We start from the raw sequence: 15,724 nt of genomic DNA, 5'->3' as shown, positions 1-15,724 counted from the left end.
GATATGACAGTACAGAAATGCCAGTTACTTAATAGCAACCTATCCATGTTTAGAGATGGTTTTTGATCAAGCCTGTGGCTCTTAAAATGATGGGGAATCTTTCTGTCTCTTTCTGCCACATTTTCCTGGTTTCTTGCTTCTTCTGTCTCTCCATGCCATTCACAGCATAATCGCTCAGGACTGACACCTCTGGGATTTAATACCATTCTAATCTGGTGGAGGGTTTCTTTCTTTTACCGCCGTGGTCTGTTGTCTTGCCGGGATGGTAAATCCTAACCTCTTAATTTTCCTCACTTATCTTAGGGCCGTGAACCGTGAAGTGTAGATTCTTTCATGAATTGAGATATTTTATCAAGACATTTCTTTTCGATTGAAGCTTTGATCACATTCAGAACATTGATATGGTTTTCCATTATTGATTGTTTCAGGCCTTCTAAGATTTTTTTTCTTTTCAGTAAAGCTTTTATTACACATTGAACATTTAAATCGCTTCAGTCATGAACCCGTTTCTTTCTAGTAATTATGGTTTTTGTCCTTTGTGACGTTTCTGATAAATTGTAAGTTGTGATTTATATATACAACATTTCTTACATTCAGGGCACTGGAATGTGAACATTTTCTTCTGTTAAGTTTGACTTCTCAGTGAACTTTTCTTCGTATGCAGTGCTCTGAATAGTCCATCTCTACTGAGTCTCTAATTTTATATGATTTGAGAACTGGTTGGAATGTATCACTTGTTCAGTACATGTATCGAGTCTCTCTCCTTTTGGGGGACTCTCTTTCATGCAGGGTGCTCTCACACAATCAGCTGAAGGATCTGAACAGCTTACGGGGGGGGGGGGGTCTTTGTGTTTCCTTTTCTCCTTCTGCTGATCATTGCATCCTCTCATTCTCATTATTGTTCTTGGCATCAGTAACCTCCTTTCCCGCTTCCAGCCTCTTCTATTTTCAGGGTCTCTACTGTGGGCTCAGCGCACGAATATATTTCCTTATGGGTACTTCCATGATTTACTAAAAGATCCTTGCGACTGAACCTTTTCCCACACTGAGTACATGAAAACGGTTTCTCACCAGTGTGAATTCTTTGGTGTATCTTTAGGCATTCCCTACGTGTAAAAGATTTTTTACACTCACTGCAGGGAAAAGGCTTTTCTCCAGTGTGACTTCTCTGGTGCAATACTAGATAGTCTTTGCATATAAAACCTTTCCCACATTCCGTACATTGAAAGGGTTTCTCTCCTATATGGTTTCTCTGGTGTATTACTAGAGATCTTTTCCAAATGAAACATTTCCCACATTCAGTGCACTTGAATGGTTTTTCTTGGCTTTCTGTCCTTGCGTGGATATCTTGGTGTCGTCTTAGACAATCCTTACGCACAAAGCTTTTACCACATTCTGTACATGAAAAGGGTCTCTCTCCTGTGTGGTATTTTGAGTGGCGTGATAAATGACATTTTTGATTAAAGCTTTTTCCACAAGTGTCACACACAAAGGCTGTTTTTCTATGGATATCAGAACTCAATTCCTCACTGTTGTTTTGGAAGGGTCTCTTTGTTCTCAGAGGTCTGTTGTGGTGTTTAGAAGTCATGTGTTCCTTGTTACTAGTTTGGGATGCTTGCTTTGCTCTTCTTGGGTATCTGTCTCTTCTCTCACAATCAATGGCTCCACTTGATGAGTCTCTTGGAGGCTCTCGCTGCTTCTTTTTAGAGTCCAAATGATGTCTCCCGGTTTCTCCCTTCACGGTCTCTAGAATAACATCAACCCGTCTTGGGCGCAGTCTCCACTTTAAAGAATGCTGTTCTAGGTTCTCCTCTTTCTCTTTTTGCTGGCTGAATTCAATACCTGCTGTGTACAAGAAGACATATGTAAAATGTCCTGCAAGATAGATTTTTTTCCTTTTATTATCATGTGGCCTTTCATAACAACTTAACCTTAATGGTACATATCTCTTATAAGACTATGCATAACAGTGTGACACAGAATCATATTTCAAAATCTCTTTAGTTAGATCCCTGAAGCTGAAAGAGATTTCAAGGATGAACTATTAATTAAAATCTTATTTTGGAGGGAGGATAAAAGAAGGTGGTCAAGGAAACAACTTTGAGATTGGAATTGTCATACAAGGACACAACCACCCTCTGATCAATTAGCTGCGATCAGAAGACCCATCCAGTCTACCCAGAAGGTGGCCAAAGTTGTACCAGTGACTGTACGGGCTAATCCCCCCCCCACCCCTCCACCCCCCCTCCACCCCCACACACACATACACACTTTGCCTTTAGGACTGTAACTCCCATCTATACCTTTTAACTGTGAGAGTTATTCTTTAAAGTTTAATTGAGAGTTGAAACACTCTACACTTTTTCCCCCATCTTCATGCCATAAAGGAAACCTCTGTTTATCCCCTGCCTTTCTAGATTCTGCCTCTGTATTTGACCCCCCCCCCCTCCCACCACTTCCCAGAAAGGCCATTCCAGGCATCCCCAACCCTCCCTGTGAAAAATAACTTCCTGGTGTTGCTTTTAAGTTTTCCCTACTGTAACTTCATGTCCTCCAGTTCTATGGTCTCTCTATTATCCTTGGACAAGCAGACAGCATATTCTCACATGTGGGTGACATCATCCACGGAGCCCGGTACGGACAGTTTGAGATGCTTCGAGACTGCCCACATCACGTGAGTGCCTTCCTGCCTGACGTCGGCTTGCGGTTCCTCAGTTTTCTGTTCTCTGTCCAAATCACATTGCCTTTTTTGCTTTTCAACTCAGTTTTCTTTATTTTACTAATACTAATAATAGTTTCTTTCGTTGGTTCTTATTTTTTTTTTTTTTTAAGTTGGGTTTTTTTTTTCCTCAGTCAGGCCTTCTCTCTTTGGTGTTTTATTCATCTCGGGGTGCAACCGTTGAGTTTTCTAACTTGGCTGTCAAGATTTTTCCTCACATGTCAAGGCCTTATCCCGAATTCAAAAAGTGCACTCATTTCCAACGGACCATCTCCATCAATGACCAGCTGGAGCATCGAGTGGACACTCTGCAAAATTGTTCTCTTAAGGCTCGACGCAGTTCCTTCCTGCAATAGCTCTTCTTCCTTAATAGCAGTAGTTTCAAATCTCTATCCCAAATGGCCGCCTGATATGAAAAGAGACGTTTTTGTAAAGACAATCCTTTACTGATGGAAAATGAAAAAGACTGTGGGATCTTCATGAACGTTTGGATTGAACAATAGAAAATGAATCAAATAAGTAATTGGATGCCAGACCAAATAAAACATTATAGCAGAGAGAGCCGAACTTCAGTATAACACCAGTGAAGTTCCTGATAGAAGGGGGGGCCACATGGTCAACTTCTTCAAGCCATAAATCAGATGGACGGCAGCATTTTGGACTATTCGCAGTCTAGATAAAATCCGAAATACAATATGTTACAGTAATCCAGTTGGCTCAACACTAATGACTGAACTAGTCATTGAAATGATGCAATATCAAAGTAGGATCATATAATGTATAGAAGACCCACAGCACCAATGCATGGTTCAATTCTGATGACACCCAAAATCTTAATGGCGGATTGTATTGAATATGCAACATTATTTAGTAACAAGGATATTTGACCTAAGGACGCAGCAAAGAATTTTGTTTTTTTCCGAGTTTATTTTTAGTTCAAATTCATACATCCATATTCTGGATTTTCTGATCTCAGCACAGACATGGGATAAATGCACAGAATAATTGGAAAGGCTTGATTCAGGTGTAAAGATCCAGTCTCCAATACCAGCCCAGAAACACAGCAATGTAGGAGCTAGAATCAGGGGAAAAGGCAAGAACAACCCTCAGCAAATCAACCTCTGTGTCTGATAAAAAAAACAGAGATCATGCAATCCTTACCTAGAGACATCACAGTTTCATAGTTCTCCTTCATCACCTCCCGGTAAAGCTCCTTCTGCCCTTCATCTAAATACTCCCACTCCTCCTGGGAGAAAGAGACAGCGACGTCCTCAAATGTCACCCACATCTGAAAGACAAACCAGAAACACACTCAGGAACACAGGGAAAACTCAGAATCTTATAGAACTGATTACAGATTCTGATCTTGGAGAGAGCGTTCTAAAGCAGGAGGAGAATGAGGAAGAAGAGCCTTGGAAGCAGAGGGAGCAGTGCCAGGAAGCAGAAAGTGAGATTGTCCTAAAGCAGGAGGAGAATGAGGAAGAAGAGCCTGGGGAGTGGAGGGAGCAGTGCCAGGAAGCAGAAAGTGAGATTGTCCTAAAGCAGGAGGAGAATGAGGAAGAAGAGCCTGGGGAGTGGAGGGAGCAGTGCCGGGAAGAAGAAAGTGAGATTGTCCTAAAGCAGGAGGAAAATGAGGAAGAGCCTGGGGAGTGGAGGGAGCAGTGCCGGGAATCAGAAAGTCCTAAAGCAGGAGGAGAATGAGGAAGAAGAGCCTGGGGAGTGGAGGGAGCAGTGCCAAGAAGCAGAAAGTGAGATTGTCCTAAAGCAGAAGGAGAATGAGGAAGAAGAACCTGGGGAGTGGAGGAAGCAGTGCCAGGAAGCAGAAAGTGAGATTGTCCTAAAGCAGAAGGAGAATGAGGAAGAAGAGCCTGGGGAGTGGAGGGAGCAGTGCCAGGAAGCAGAAAGTGAGATTGTCCTAAAGCAGGAGGAGAATGAGGAAGAAGAGCCTGGGGAGTGAAGGAAGCAGAAAGTGAGATTGTGCTAAAGCAGGAGGAGAATGAGAAAGAAGAGCCTGGGGAGAGGAGGAAGCAGTGCCAGGAAGCAGAAAGAGAGATAGTCCTAAAGCAGGAGGAGAATGAGGAAGAAGAGACTGGGGAGTGGAGGGAGCAGTGCCGGGAAGCAGAAAGTGAGATAGTCCTAAAGCAGGAGGAGAATGAGGAAGAAGAGCCTGGGGAGTGGATGGAGCGGTGCCAGGAAGCAGAAAGTGAGATTGTCCTAAAGCAGTAGGAGAATGAGGAAGAAGAGCCTGGGGAGTGGAGGAAGCAGAAAGTGAGATTGTCCTAAAGCAGGAGGAGAATGAGGAAGAAGAGCCTGGGGAGTGGAGGGAGCAGTGCCAGGAAGCAGAAAGTGAGATTGTCCTAAAGCAGAAGGAGAATGAGGAAGAAGAACCTGGGGAGTGGAGGGAGCAGTGCCAGGAAGCGGAAAGTAAGATTGTCCTAAAGCAGGAGGAGAATGAGGAAGAGGAGAATGAGGAAGAAGAGCCTGGGGAGTGGAGGGAGCAGTGCCAGGAAGCAGAAAGTGAGATTGTCCTAAAGCAGGAGGAGAATGAGGAAGAAGAGCCTGGGGAGTGGAGGGAGCGGTGCCAGGAAGCAGAAAGTGAGATTGTCCTTAAGCAGGATGAGAATGAGGAAGAAGAGCCTGGGGAATGGAGGGAGAAGTGCCAGGAAGCAGAAAGTGAGATTGTCCTAAAGCAGGAGGAGAATGAGGAAGCAGAGCCTGGGGAGTGGATGGAGCAGTGCCAGGAATCAGAAAATGAGATTGTCCTAAAGCAGGAGGAGAATGAGGAAGAAGAGTCTGGAGAGTGGAGGGAGCAGTGCCAGGAAGCAGAAAGTGAGATTGTCCTAAAGCAGGAGGAGAATGAGGAAGAAGAGCCTGGGGAGTGGAGGAAGCAGTGCCAGGAAGCGAAAGTGAGATTGTCCTAAAGCAGGAGGAGAATGAGGAAGAAGAACCTGGGGAGTGGAGGGAGCAGTGCCAGGAAGCGGAAAGTGAGATTGTCCTAAAGCAGGAAGAGAATGAGGAAGAAGAGCCTGGGGAGTGGAGGGAGCAGTGCCAGGAAGCCGAAAGTGAGATTGTCGTAAAGCAGGAGGAAAATGAGGAAGAAGAGCCTGGGGAGTGGAGGGAGCAGTGCTAGGAAGCAGAAAGTGAGATTGTCCTAAAGCAGGAGGAGAATGAGGAAGAAGAGCCTGGGGAGTGGAGGGAGCAGTGCCAGGAAGCAGAAAGTGAGATTGTCCTAAAGCAGGAGGAGAATGAGGAAGAAGAGCCTGGGGAGTGGATGGAGCGGTGCCAGGAAGCAGAAAGTGAGATTGTCCTAAAGCAGTAGGAGAATGAGGAAGAAGAGCCTGGGGAGTGGAGGAAGCAGAAAGTGAGATTGTCCTAAAGCAGGAGGAGAATGAGGAAGAAGAGCCTGGGGAGTGGATGGAGCGGTGCCAGGAAGCAGAAAGTGAGATTGTCCTAAAGCAGTAGGAGAATGAGGAAGAAGAGTCTGGGGAGTGGATGGAGCAGTGCCCGGAAGCAGAAAGTGAGATTGTCCTAAAGCAGGAGGAAAATGAGGAAGAAGAGTCTGGGGAGTGGAGGGAGAAGTGCTAGGAAGCAGAAAGTGAGATTGTCCTAAAGCAGGAGGAGAATGAGGAAGAAGAGCCTGGGGAGTGGATGGAGCGGTGCCAGGAAGCAGAAAGTGAGATTGTCCTAAAGCAGGAGGAGAATGAGGAAGAAGAGCCTGGGGAGTGGATGGAGCGGTGCCAGGAAGCAGAAAGTGAGATTGTCCTAAAGCAGGAGGAGAATGAGGAAGAAGAGCCTGGGGAGAGGAGGGATCAGGGGCAGGAAGCAGAAAGTGAGATTGTCCTAAAGCAGGAGGAAAATGAGGAAGAAGAGTCTGGGGAGTGGAGGGAGAAGTGCTAGGAAGCAGAAAGTGAGATTGTCCTAAAGCAGGAGGAGAATGAGGAAGAAGAGCCTGGGGAGTGGATGGAGCGGTGCCAGGAAGCAGAAAGTGAGATTGTCCTAAAGCAGTAGGAGAATGAGGAAGAAGAGCCTGGGGAGAGGAGGGATCAGGGGCAGGAAGCAGAAAGTGAGATTGTCCTAAAGCAGGAGGAAAATGAGGAAGAAGAGTCTGGGGAGTGGAGGGAGAAGTGCTAGGAAGCAGAAAGTGAGATTGTCCTAAAGCAGGAGGAAAATGAGGAAGAAGAGTCTGGGGAGTGGAGGGAGAAGTGCTAGGAAGCAGAAAGTGAGATTGTCCTAAAGCAGGAGGAGAATGAGGAAGAAGAGCCTGGGGAGTGGAGGGAGAAGTGCTAGGAAGCAGAAAGTGAGATTGTCCTAAAGCAGGAGGAGAATGAGGAAGAAGAGCCTGGGGAGTGGAGGGAGAAGTGCTAGGAAGCAGAAAGTGAGATTGTCCTAAAGCAGGAGGAGAATGAGGAAGAAGAGCCTGGGGAGAGAAGGGATCAGGGGCAGGAAGCAGAAAGTGAGATTGTCCTAAAGCAGGAGGAAAATGAGGAAGAAGAGTCTGGGGAGTGGAGGGAGAAGTGCTAGGAAGCAGAAAGTGAGATTGTCCTAAAGCAGGAGGAGAATGAGGAAGAAGAGCCTGGGGAGTGGAGGGAGAAGTGCTAGGAAGCAGAAAGTGAGATTGTCCTAAAGCAGGAGGAGAATGAGGAAGAAGAGCCTGGGGAGTGGAGGGAGCAGTGCCAGGAAGCAGAAAGTGAGATTGTCCTAAAGCAGGAGGAGAATGAGGAAGAAGAGCCTGGGGAGTGGAGGGAGAAGTGCTAGGAAGCAGAAAGTGAGATTGTCCTAAAGCAGGAGGAAAATGAGGAAGAAGAGTCTGGGGAGTGGAGGGAGCAGTGCCAGGAAACAGAAAGTGAAATTGTCCTAAAGCAGGAGGAGAATGAGGAAGAAGAGCCTGGGGAGTGGAGGGAGCAGTGCCAGGAAACAGAAAGTGAAATTGTCCTAAAGCAGGAGGAGAATGAGGAAGAAGAGCCTGGGGAGTGGAGGGAGAAGTGCTAGGAAGCAGAAAGTGAGATTGTCCTAAAGCAGGAGGAGAATGAGGAAGAAGAGCCTGGGGAGTGGAGGGAGAAGTGCTAGGAAGCAGAAAGTGAGATTGTCCTAAAGCAGGAGGAAAATGAGGAAGAAGAGTCTGGGGAGTGGATGGAGCGGTGCCAGGAAGCAGAAAGTGAGATTGTCCTAAAGCAGGAGGAGAATGAGGAAGAAGAGTCTGGGGAGTGGATGGAGCAGTGCCCGGAAGCAGAAAGTGAGATTGTCCTAAAGCAGGAGGAAAATGAGGAAGAAGAGTCTGGGGAGTGGAGGGAGTGGTGCCAGGCTTATTTCTTCTTGTGCTTGCCCCTTGCAAGGGGTGTATGTAAGAGGCTGGTTGAATTGCCTGGCATTGCGTATCCTGCTACCCACCTTCCCTGGGGTCTGCTTTGAGCTTTGCTGGGTCAGTGTCAGCCCTCAGCCTCTCTGCAGTGTTTCAGGATCTCAACACAAGCCCAACTCCTTCCTGCAGGAAGTGATGTCATTGGGACTTTTCTTTGGTTTTATAGGGAAATGTAGTCCTACAGGACAGAAGGAGACTGGGAATGCTGTTTTGTCTGGGGGCAGCAGCCTTAGAAATAAATGACTGCTGTGAATCTTCCCAGAGATGGATATGCACACAGCAGGCAGTCAGGAGATGAGAAGAGGCAGAGCCTGTCTGCTTTCCCTATTGCTGACAGAAAGTATAGTGCTGAAAACGAGAGTGAGGCTTGGATGACAGTGAGAGAGTCATTTCTAGGAGGGATTACTCTGTGGGAGTGTCACAGGGCACTGTGGGAGCTGTCAGTGGCGTAGCGAGGGTAGGAGGCATCCAGAATGGTTGTGTCACTTCACCTTTCATGCCCCACATGCCAGTCACACCCTCCCTTTTGTCAAAACTGTAGCTTTTTCTGAAATACTGCCTGCATATGGAAAAGGAGAGCAAAGAATGAAAAACACAGAGGACTTTAATAGATGGCTCAGAGCCTGGTGTCATCAAGAAGGCTTCAGGTACATAGGAGGATGGAGAAATACATGGAAGGACAAGAAGCTATATTGCACTGATGGGCTACATATTACTACAGCAGGAAAAAGAAACCTTGCAGAGAAATTTAGACAATATTTTTCTAGGCATTTAAACTAGAAGGTGGGGGTGGTGTATGTACGAAGGACAATTATAGAGAAAAGATGTGATAGTAGTAAAGGCTGCAACATAAGCAATATCAGCAACTCATTTCTTAGTATTGCAACGGAAAGTGAAACGACACAAAAATCCATACGAAAAAGGAGATTATCGCTGAAAAATAGCTGGAAAGCGATGACCACAAATGCTCGCAGTCTAAGCAACAAAGTTCATGATCTGCAAGCCCTGATGTTAGAGGCAGATCTAGATATTGTTGCTATCACAGAGACATGGTTCAGTGAATCACATGGATGGGATGCAAACATACCGGGACATGAAAGCTGCCAATCAAGTGGAGAAGGCTTCCTCCAAGGCAAAACAAATGATGGGTTGTATCCGTAGAGGTTTTGTCAGCAGGAGACCTGAAGTCATGCTGCCATTGTACAGATCCATGGTGAGGCCTCACATGGAGTACTGTGTTCAGTTCTGGAGACCACACTACCGTAAGGACATACTGAGCATCGAGTCAGTTCAGCGAATGGCGACCAGGATGGTCTTGGGGCTCAAGGATCTCACTTATGAAGAAAGACTAAAAAAACTGCGGCTGTACTCACTTGAGGAAAGAAGAGAACGGGGGGACATGATTGAAACGTATAAGTACATCACGGGACGTATTGAGTCGGAAGATGATATCTTCTGTCTCATGGGACCCTCAACCACCAGATGGCATCCGCTGAAAATCAGGGGAGGAAAATTTCATAGCGACTCCAGAAAGTACTTCTTCACTGGTGGATCGGTGGAACGGACTCCCATTGCAGGTGATTGAGGCCAGCAGCGTGACGGATTTTAAGAGGAAATGGGATACTCACGTGGGATCTCTAAGGGAGTGAACTCTGGGGGGCAGGCACTTGGAATCGGCAGACTTGGTGGGCTATAGCCCTTTTCTACCGTCATTTTCTATGTTTCTATGTTTCTAATCTTTTTAGGAAAGACAGAGATGATCAAAAAGGTGGAGGAGTAGCTCTCTATGTAAAGATCAATATCGAAGCGACCGAAATGCAAGGGACCTGGGGAGAGGAAGAAGCGATATGGATTGCTCTGAAAAGAGAAGATGGAACTTCTATCTACGTGGGTGTAGTCTACAGACCTCCGACTCAATCGCAGCAAATTGATAAGGATCTGATTGTGGATATCCAAAAGTTTGGAAGGAAAGAGGAGGTTCTGCTGTTGGGAGATTTCAACCTGCCGGATGCGGACTGGAATGTTCCGTCTGCGGAATCGGAAAGAAGTAGGGAGATTGTGGATGCCTTTCAAGAGGCTCTGCTCAGACAAATGGTGACGGAACCCACAAGGGAAAAAGCGATATTGGATCTGATCCTCACAAATGGAGAGAGTATCTCTAATGTTCGAGTGGGTGCTCACCTGGGAAGTAGCGATCATCAAACGGTTTGGTTTGATATAACGGCTAAAGTGGAGAGCGGCCGCACGATACTTAAAGTCCTAGATTTCAAACGTACGGACTTTAATGCTATGGGAGAGTACCTGAAGAAAGAGCTGTTAGGATGGGAGGACATAAGAGAAGTGGAAAAACAGTGGTCTAAGCTGAAAGGAGCGATAAAAATGGCCACGGACCTTTATGTGAAGAAAATCAATAAAAACAAGAGAAAAAGGAAGCCGATATGGTTCTCCAACCTAGTGGCTGAGAAAATAAAGGCAAAAGAGTTGGCGTTCATGAAATATAAAAAAACCCAAGAAGAGGAGAGCAGAAAGGACTACAGGGTGAAACTGAAAGAAGCCAAGAGAGAGATACGTTTGGCGAAGGCACAGGCGGAAGAACAAATGGCTAAAAATGTAAAAAAGGGAGATAAAAATTTTTGCTGATATATTAGTGAAAGGAGGAAGATAAAAAATGGAATTCCTAGGCTAAAAGATGCTGAGAACAAATATGTGGAGAGTGATGAGGAGAAAGCAAATGTGCTAAACAAATACTTCTGTTCTGTGTTCACAGAAGAAAATCCTGGAGAAGGACCGAGATTGTCTGGCAAAGTTACACGAGAAAATGGAGTAGATTCTGCGCCGTTCACGGAGGAGGGTGTTTATGAGCAACTTGAAAAACTGAAGGTGGACAAAGCGATGGGACCAGACGGGATCCATCCCAGGATACTAAGGGAGCTCAGAGAGGTTCTGGTGAGTCCTATTAAAGACTTGTTCAACAAATCTCTGGAGACGGGAGTGATTCCTGGGGATTGGAGGAGAGCGGATGTGGTCCCTATTCATAAAAGTGGTCACAGGGATGAAGCAGGAAACTACAGGCCGGTGAGCCTCACTTCAGTTGTTGGAAAAATAATGGAAGTGTTGCTGAAAGAAAGGATAGTGCACTTCCTTGAATCTAATGGGTTACAGGATCCGAGGCAATATGGCTTTGCAAAAGGTAAATCGTGCCAAATGAACCTGATTGAATTTTTTGATTGGGTGACCAGAGAGCTGGATCGAGGACATATGCTAGATGTAATTTACTTGGATTTCAGCAAAGCCTTTGATACAGTTCCTCATAGGAGGCTGTTGAACAAACTTGAAGGGCTGAAGTTAGGACCCAAAGTGGTGAACTGGGTCAGAAACTGGCTGTCGGACAGACGCCAGAGGGTGGTGGTTAATGGAAGTCGCTCGAAGGAAGGAAAGGTGACTAGTGGAGTCCCTCAGGGTTCGGTGCTGGGGCCAATCCTGTTCAATATGTATGTAAGTGACATTGCTGAAGGGTTAGAAGGAAAAGTGTGCCTTTTTGCAGATGATACCAAGATTTGTAACAGAGTAGACACCGAAGAGGGAGTGGAAAATATGAAAAAGGATCTGCAAAAGTTAGAGGAATGGTCTAATGCCTGGCAACTAAAATTCAATGCAAAGAAATGCAGAGTAATGCATTTGGGGATTAATAATAGGAAGGAACCGTATATGCTGGGAGGAGAGAAGCTGATATGCACGGACGGGGAGAGGGACCTTGGGGTGATAGTGTCCGAAGATCTAAAGGCAAAAAAACAGTGTGACAAGGCAGTGGCTGCTGCCAGAAGGATGCTGGGCTGTATAAAGAGAGGCGTAGTCAGTAGAAGGAAGAAGGTGTTGATGCCCCTGTACAGGTCGTTGGTGAGGCCCTACTTGGAGTATTGTGTTCAGTTTTGGAGACCGTATCTGGTGAAGGACACAAAAAGACTTGAAGCAGTCCAGAGGAGGGTGACAAAAATGATAGGAGGTTTGCACCAGAAGACGTATGAGGACAGACTGGAAGCCCTGAATATGTATACCCTAGAGGAAAGGAGAGACAGGGGAGATATGATTCAGACGTTCAAATACTTAAAGGGTATTAATGTAGAACAAAATCTTTTCCAGAGAAAGGAAAATGGTAAAACCAGAGGACATAATTTGAGGTTGAGGGGTGGTAGATTCAGGGGCAATGTTAGGAAATTCTACTTTACGGAGAGGGTGGTGGATGCCTGGAATGCGTTACCGAGAGAGGTGGTGGAGAGTAAAACTGTGACTGAGTTCAAAGAAGCGTGGGATGAACACAGAAGATTTAGAATCAGAAAATAATAGTAAATATTGAACTAAGGCCAGTATTGGACAGACTTGCACGGTCTGTGTCTGTGTATGGCCGTTTGGTGGAGGATGTGCTGGGGAGGGCTTCAAAGGCTGGGAGGGTGTAGATGGACTGGAGTGAGCTTTGACGGAGACTTCAGTATTTGGAACCTAAGAACAGTACCGGGCAGAACTTGGATTCTTGTCCAGAAATAGCTAAGAAGAAGAAGAACCCCCCCCCCCCTAACAAATTTTTAGATTGAATCAGGTTGGGCACACTGGTTGGACTATTCGGGTCTTTATCTGCCTTCATCTAGTATGTTACTATGTCCTTCGCCAGATATCGTCTCCAAAACTGACTTGCAACTGAATTCTTATAATAAGAGTATTTGCTGTTCAGGCAGAACATTTTTTTGGCTGGTTTATATTTGAACTTTTACATGCTACGAAAATGATAAATGGTATGGAGGACTGTTCATACGCTGACAGGCTGGAAAAGATGGGGCTCTTCTCCCTGGAAAAGAGGAGGCTTAGGGGAGACATGATAGAAACTTTCAAGATCATGTAGGGCATGGAGAAGGTAGACAAGGATAGATTCTTCAAACTACGGGGAACCACAAGCATAAGAGGGCACTTGGAGAAACTGGAAGGGGACAAGTTTAGAACCAATGCCAGGAGGTTCTTCTTCACACAGAGGGTTGTGGACACATGGAATGCGCTCCCGGAGGAAGTGGTCGGGCAGAGTACGCTACGGGGATTCAAAGAGGGATTGGATGGATTCCTGAAGGATAGGGGGATTGAGGGATACAGATAGGGGTAGATATGAGTATGGAAAGAGTATAGATAAAAACAAGGGGGCTATAGGGCTAAATCAAGATAACCTGACAGGTCATGGACCTGATGGGCCGCCGCGAGTGCGGACTGCTGGGCGCGATGGACCTCTGGTCTGGCCCAGCGGAGGCAAATTCTTATGTTCTTATAACCTCATATTTTGGAATATGTGTGTCTGAGAAAGTACGAGGATGACTGTTTTCTAAGCTGACCTGTATTTGAACTGATGATCATGGGAACATACTGAGAACTTATTTTGCAAGTCTGGTAAAGCTCATTTGTGGAGTAGGGTGCTGCCCAGGACCCCTCTCGTGGAAAACTCCTTCCTGACTATTGACGGACTTCCTGGTTTGTGAACAGACTGGATGTTGTCAGAATCCACGGTGATGTTACTTAGCTTCAAAAGAGCTTAGAATGTGTGTGAATATAATATGTGTTTCAAAAGAAATCAGTGGGTTGCATTATGCTGTGCTGGCTTTCTGTGAAACCTCAGAGTTAGGCAGACCTCCATCCTAGGAGGGATTACTGTTATGTGGGAGTGTCACAGTGCACTCTGGGAGCCGTAGTCCATCCTAGAAACATAGAACATGACAGCAGAAAAGAGCCATGGCCCATCCAGTCTGCCCACACCAATGGCCCACCCCCTAACTACCTCCATGAAAAGATCCCACATGCCAATCCCATCTTTTCTTAAAATAACGCTGCTTGCCTCAATTACCTGTTGTGGAAGATTATTCCAGCGGTCAACCACCCTTTCGGTGAAGAAATATTTTCTGGTGTCGCCATGAAATTTCCCACCCCTGATTTTCAACGGATGCCCTCTTGTTGCCGTGGATCCTTTAAGGAAAAAGAGATCCTCTTCCACCTCGATACGGCCTGTGACATATTTGAACGTCTCGATCATGTCTCCCCTCTCTCTGAGTTCCTCGAGTGAGTACAGCTGCAACTTACCCAGTCGTTCCTCATACAGGAGATCCTTGAGTCCTAAGACCATCCTGGTGGCCATTCGCTGAACTGACTCAACTCTCCGCACATCTTTTTGATAATGCGGCCTCCAGAATTGTACACAGTATTCCAGATGGGGTCTCACCATGGATCTATACAATGGCATTATGACCTCGGGCTTATGGCTAGGAGGTATTATTGTTATGTGGGAGTGTCACATTGCACTCTGGGAGCCGTAGTCCATCCTAGGAGGTATTATTATTATTTACTAGCTGATTACCCGGCGTTGCCCGGATATTTATTTATCCCAAAATGTCCAACCCCCTACATGTCCCACCCCACTATGTCCCACATGTCCCACCCCCCACATGTCCCATATGCCCCACCCCCATGTCCCAACCCCCTACCCTCCACATGTCCCAAAGGAATGTCCCTCTCTATGGGGCTGAACTTAGACTTAAACGGCTTCGGGAGTGTTGGTATTCATCTCTGCGAGCCCGAAAACTATGGGTTGGACATTAATATCTGTAGCTTTTGATAATTTTAACATATCACCCCCTTCCCACCCCCACAGTATTTTACCCCGACCCACCTGCACAATATTTTTCCCCAGATAGTAAGTCATATGTGTACCAAGTTTGGTTGAAATCTCTCCATGCGTTTCAGAGTTATGCTGAGTAGTCATCTGTGAGCCCGAAAACACTATGGGGTAGATACTAAAATCTGTCATTTTCAAACATTTTTACATATCCCCCCTTCCCACCCCCACTGTGTTTGTCCTCAGATAGTAAGTAATGTGTATGTCAAGTTTGGTTGAAATCTGTCCATGCATTGAAGAGTTATGCTGGAACATACATACATACACACACACACACATATATTCAAACTATAATGTGAAATATTTGACAAAATGAATACAATACAACTAACGCAAAACTTGATTATAAACAACATTTTTAGTTTCACCTCCAGGAGCAAGAACATATAAATTCTTGGGTGAACCCACCCTTGAGCAAGCAACATAGAGTTGTGGGCCGCGAGACCCCCAGAACATATCACCCCAGGTAGTGAGGGATCTGCATACCAAGTTTCGTTAAAATCGGGCAAGCCGTTTTTGAATTACTGTGACAATGGCAGCTTTTTACATTTTTTCCATTGACATGAATGGGTGAAATCTGATTTTCTGTTTGTAGCTCCGCCCACGTGTGCAGGTGGGCCGTGAGACCCCCAGAACATATCACCCCAGGTAGTGAGGGATCTGCATACCAAGTTTTGTTCAAATCGGTCAAGCCGTTTTTGAATGGCAGCTTTTTACATTTTTTCCATTGACATGAATGGGTGAAATCTGATGTTATGTTTGTAACTCCACCCACGTGTGCAGGTGGGCCGCGAGACCCCCAGAACATATCACCCCAGGTAGTGAGGGATCTGCATACCAAGTTTTGTTCAAATCGGTCAAGCCGTTTTTGCGTGATCGCGGCACATACATACATCCGATTTTATATATATAGATTTATATACCACTTATAAGCTAAGTGGTCTCC

The 15,724-nt window shown here is 45.8% G+C and overlaps 1 protein-coding gene across 2 annotated transcripts; it reads right to left on the bottom strand.

Annotated features, from left to right (window-relative positions):
- Positions 1–428: 428 nt before the first annotated feature.
- On the bottom strand, positions 429–8,230 carry LOC117354771 (zinc finger protein 350-like). 2 transcript variants are annotated; one of them, XM_033932730.1, is made up of 3 exons: positions 8,108–8,230; positions 3,881–4,007; positions 429–1,845 (listed from the first exon to the last, which is right to left on the bottom strand). In XM_033932730.1, exons 2-3 carry the CDS (start codon positions 4,005–4,007, stop codon positions 911–913), a joined length of 1,062 nt encoding a protein of 353 aa, XP_033788621.1. In that variant the 5' UTR covers positions 8,108–8,230; the 3' UTR covers positions 429–910. The 2 variants fall into 2 exon arrangements, with proteins under 2 accessions (XP_033788621.1, XP_033788622.1); XM_033932731.1 differs by having other exon boundaries at positions 429–1,842.
- Between the last annotated feature and the right edge of the window lie 7,494 nt (positions 8,231–15,724).

Source organism: Geotrypetes seraphini, chromosome 2, assembly GCF_902459505.1.
Source record: "Geotrypetes seraphini chromosome 2, aGeoSer1.1, whole genome shotgun sequence".
Classification (NCBI taxonomy): Eukaryota; Metazoa; Chordata; class Amphibia; order Gymnophiona; family Dermophiidae; genus Geotrypetes; species Geotrypetes seraphini.
This window is presented reverse-complemented; position numbering and strand designations above follow the sequence as displayed.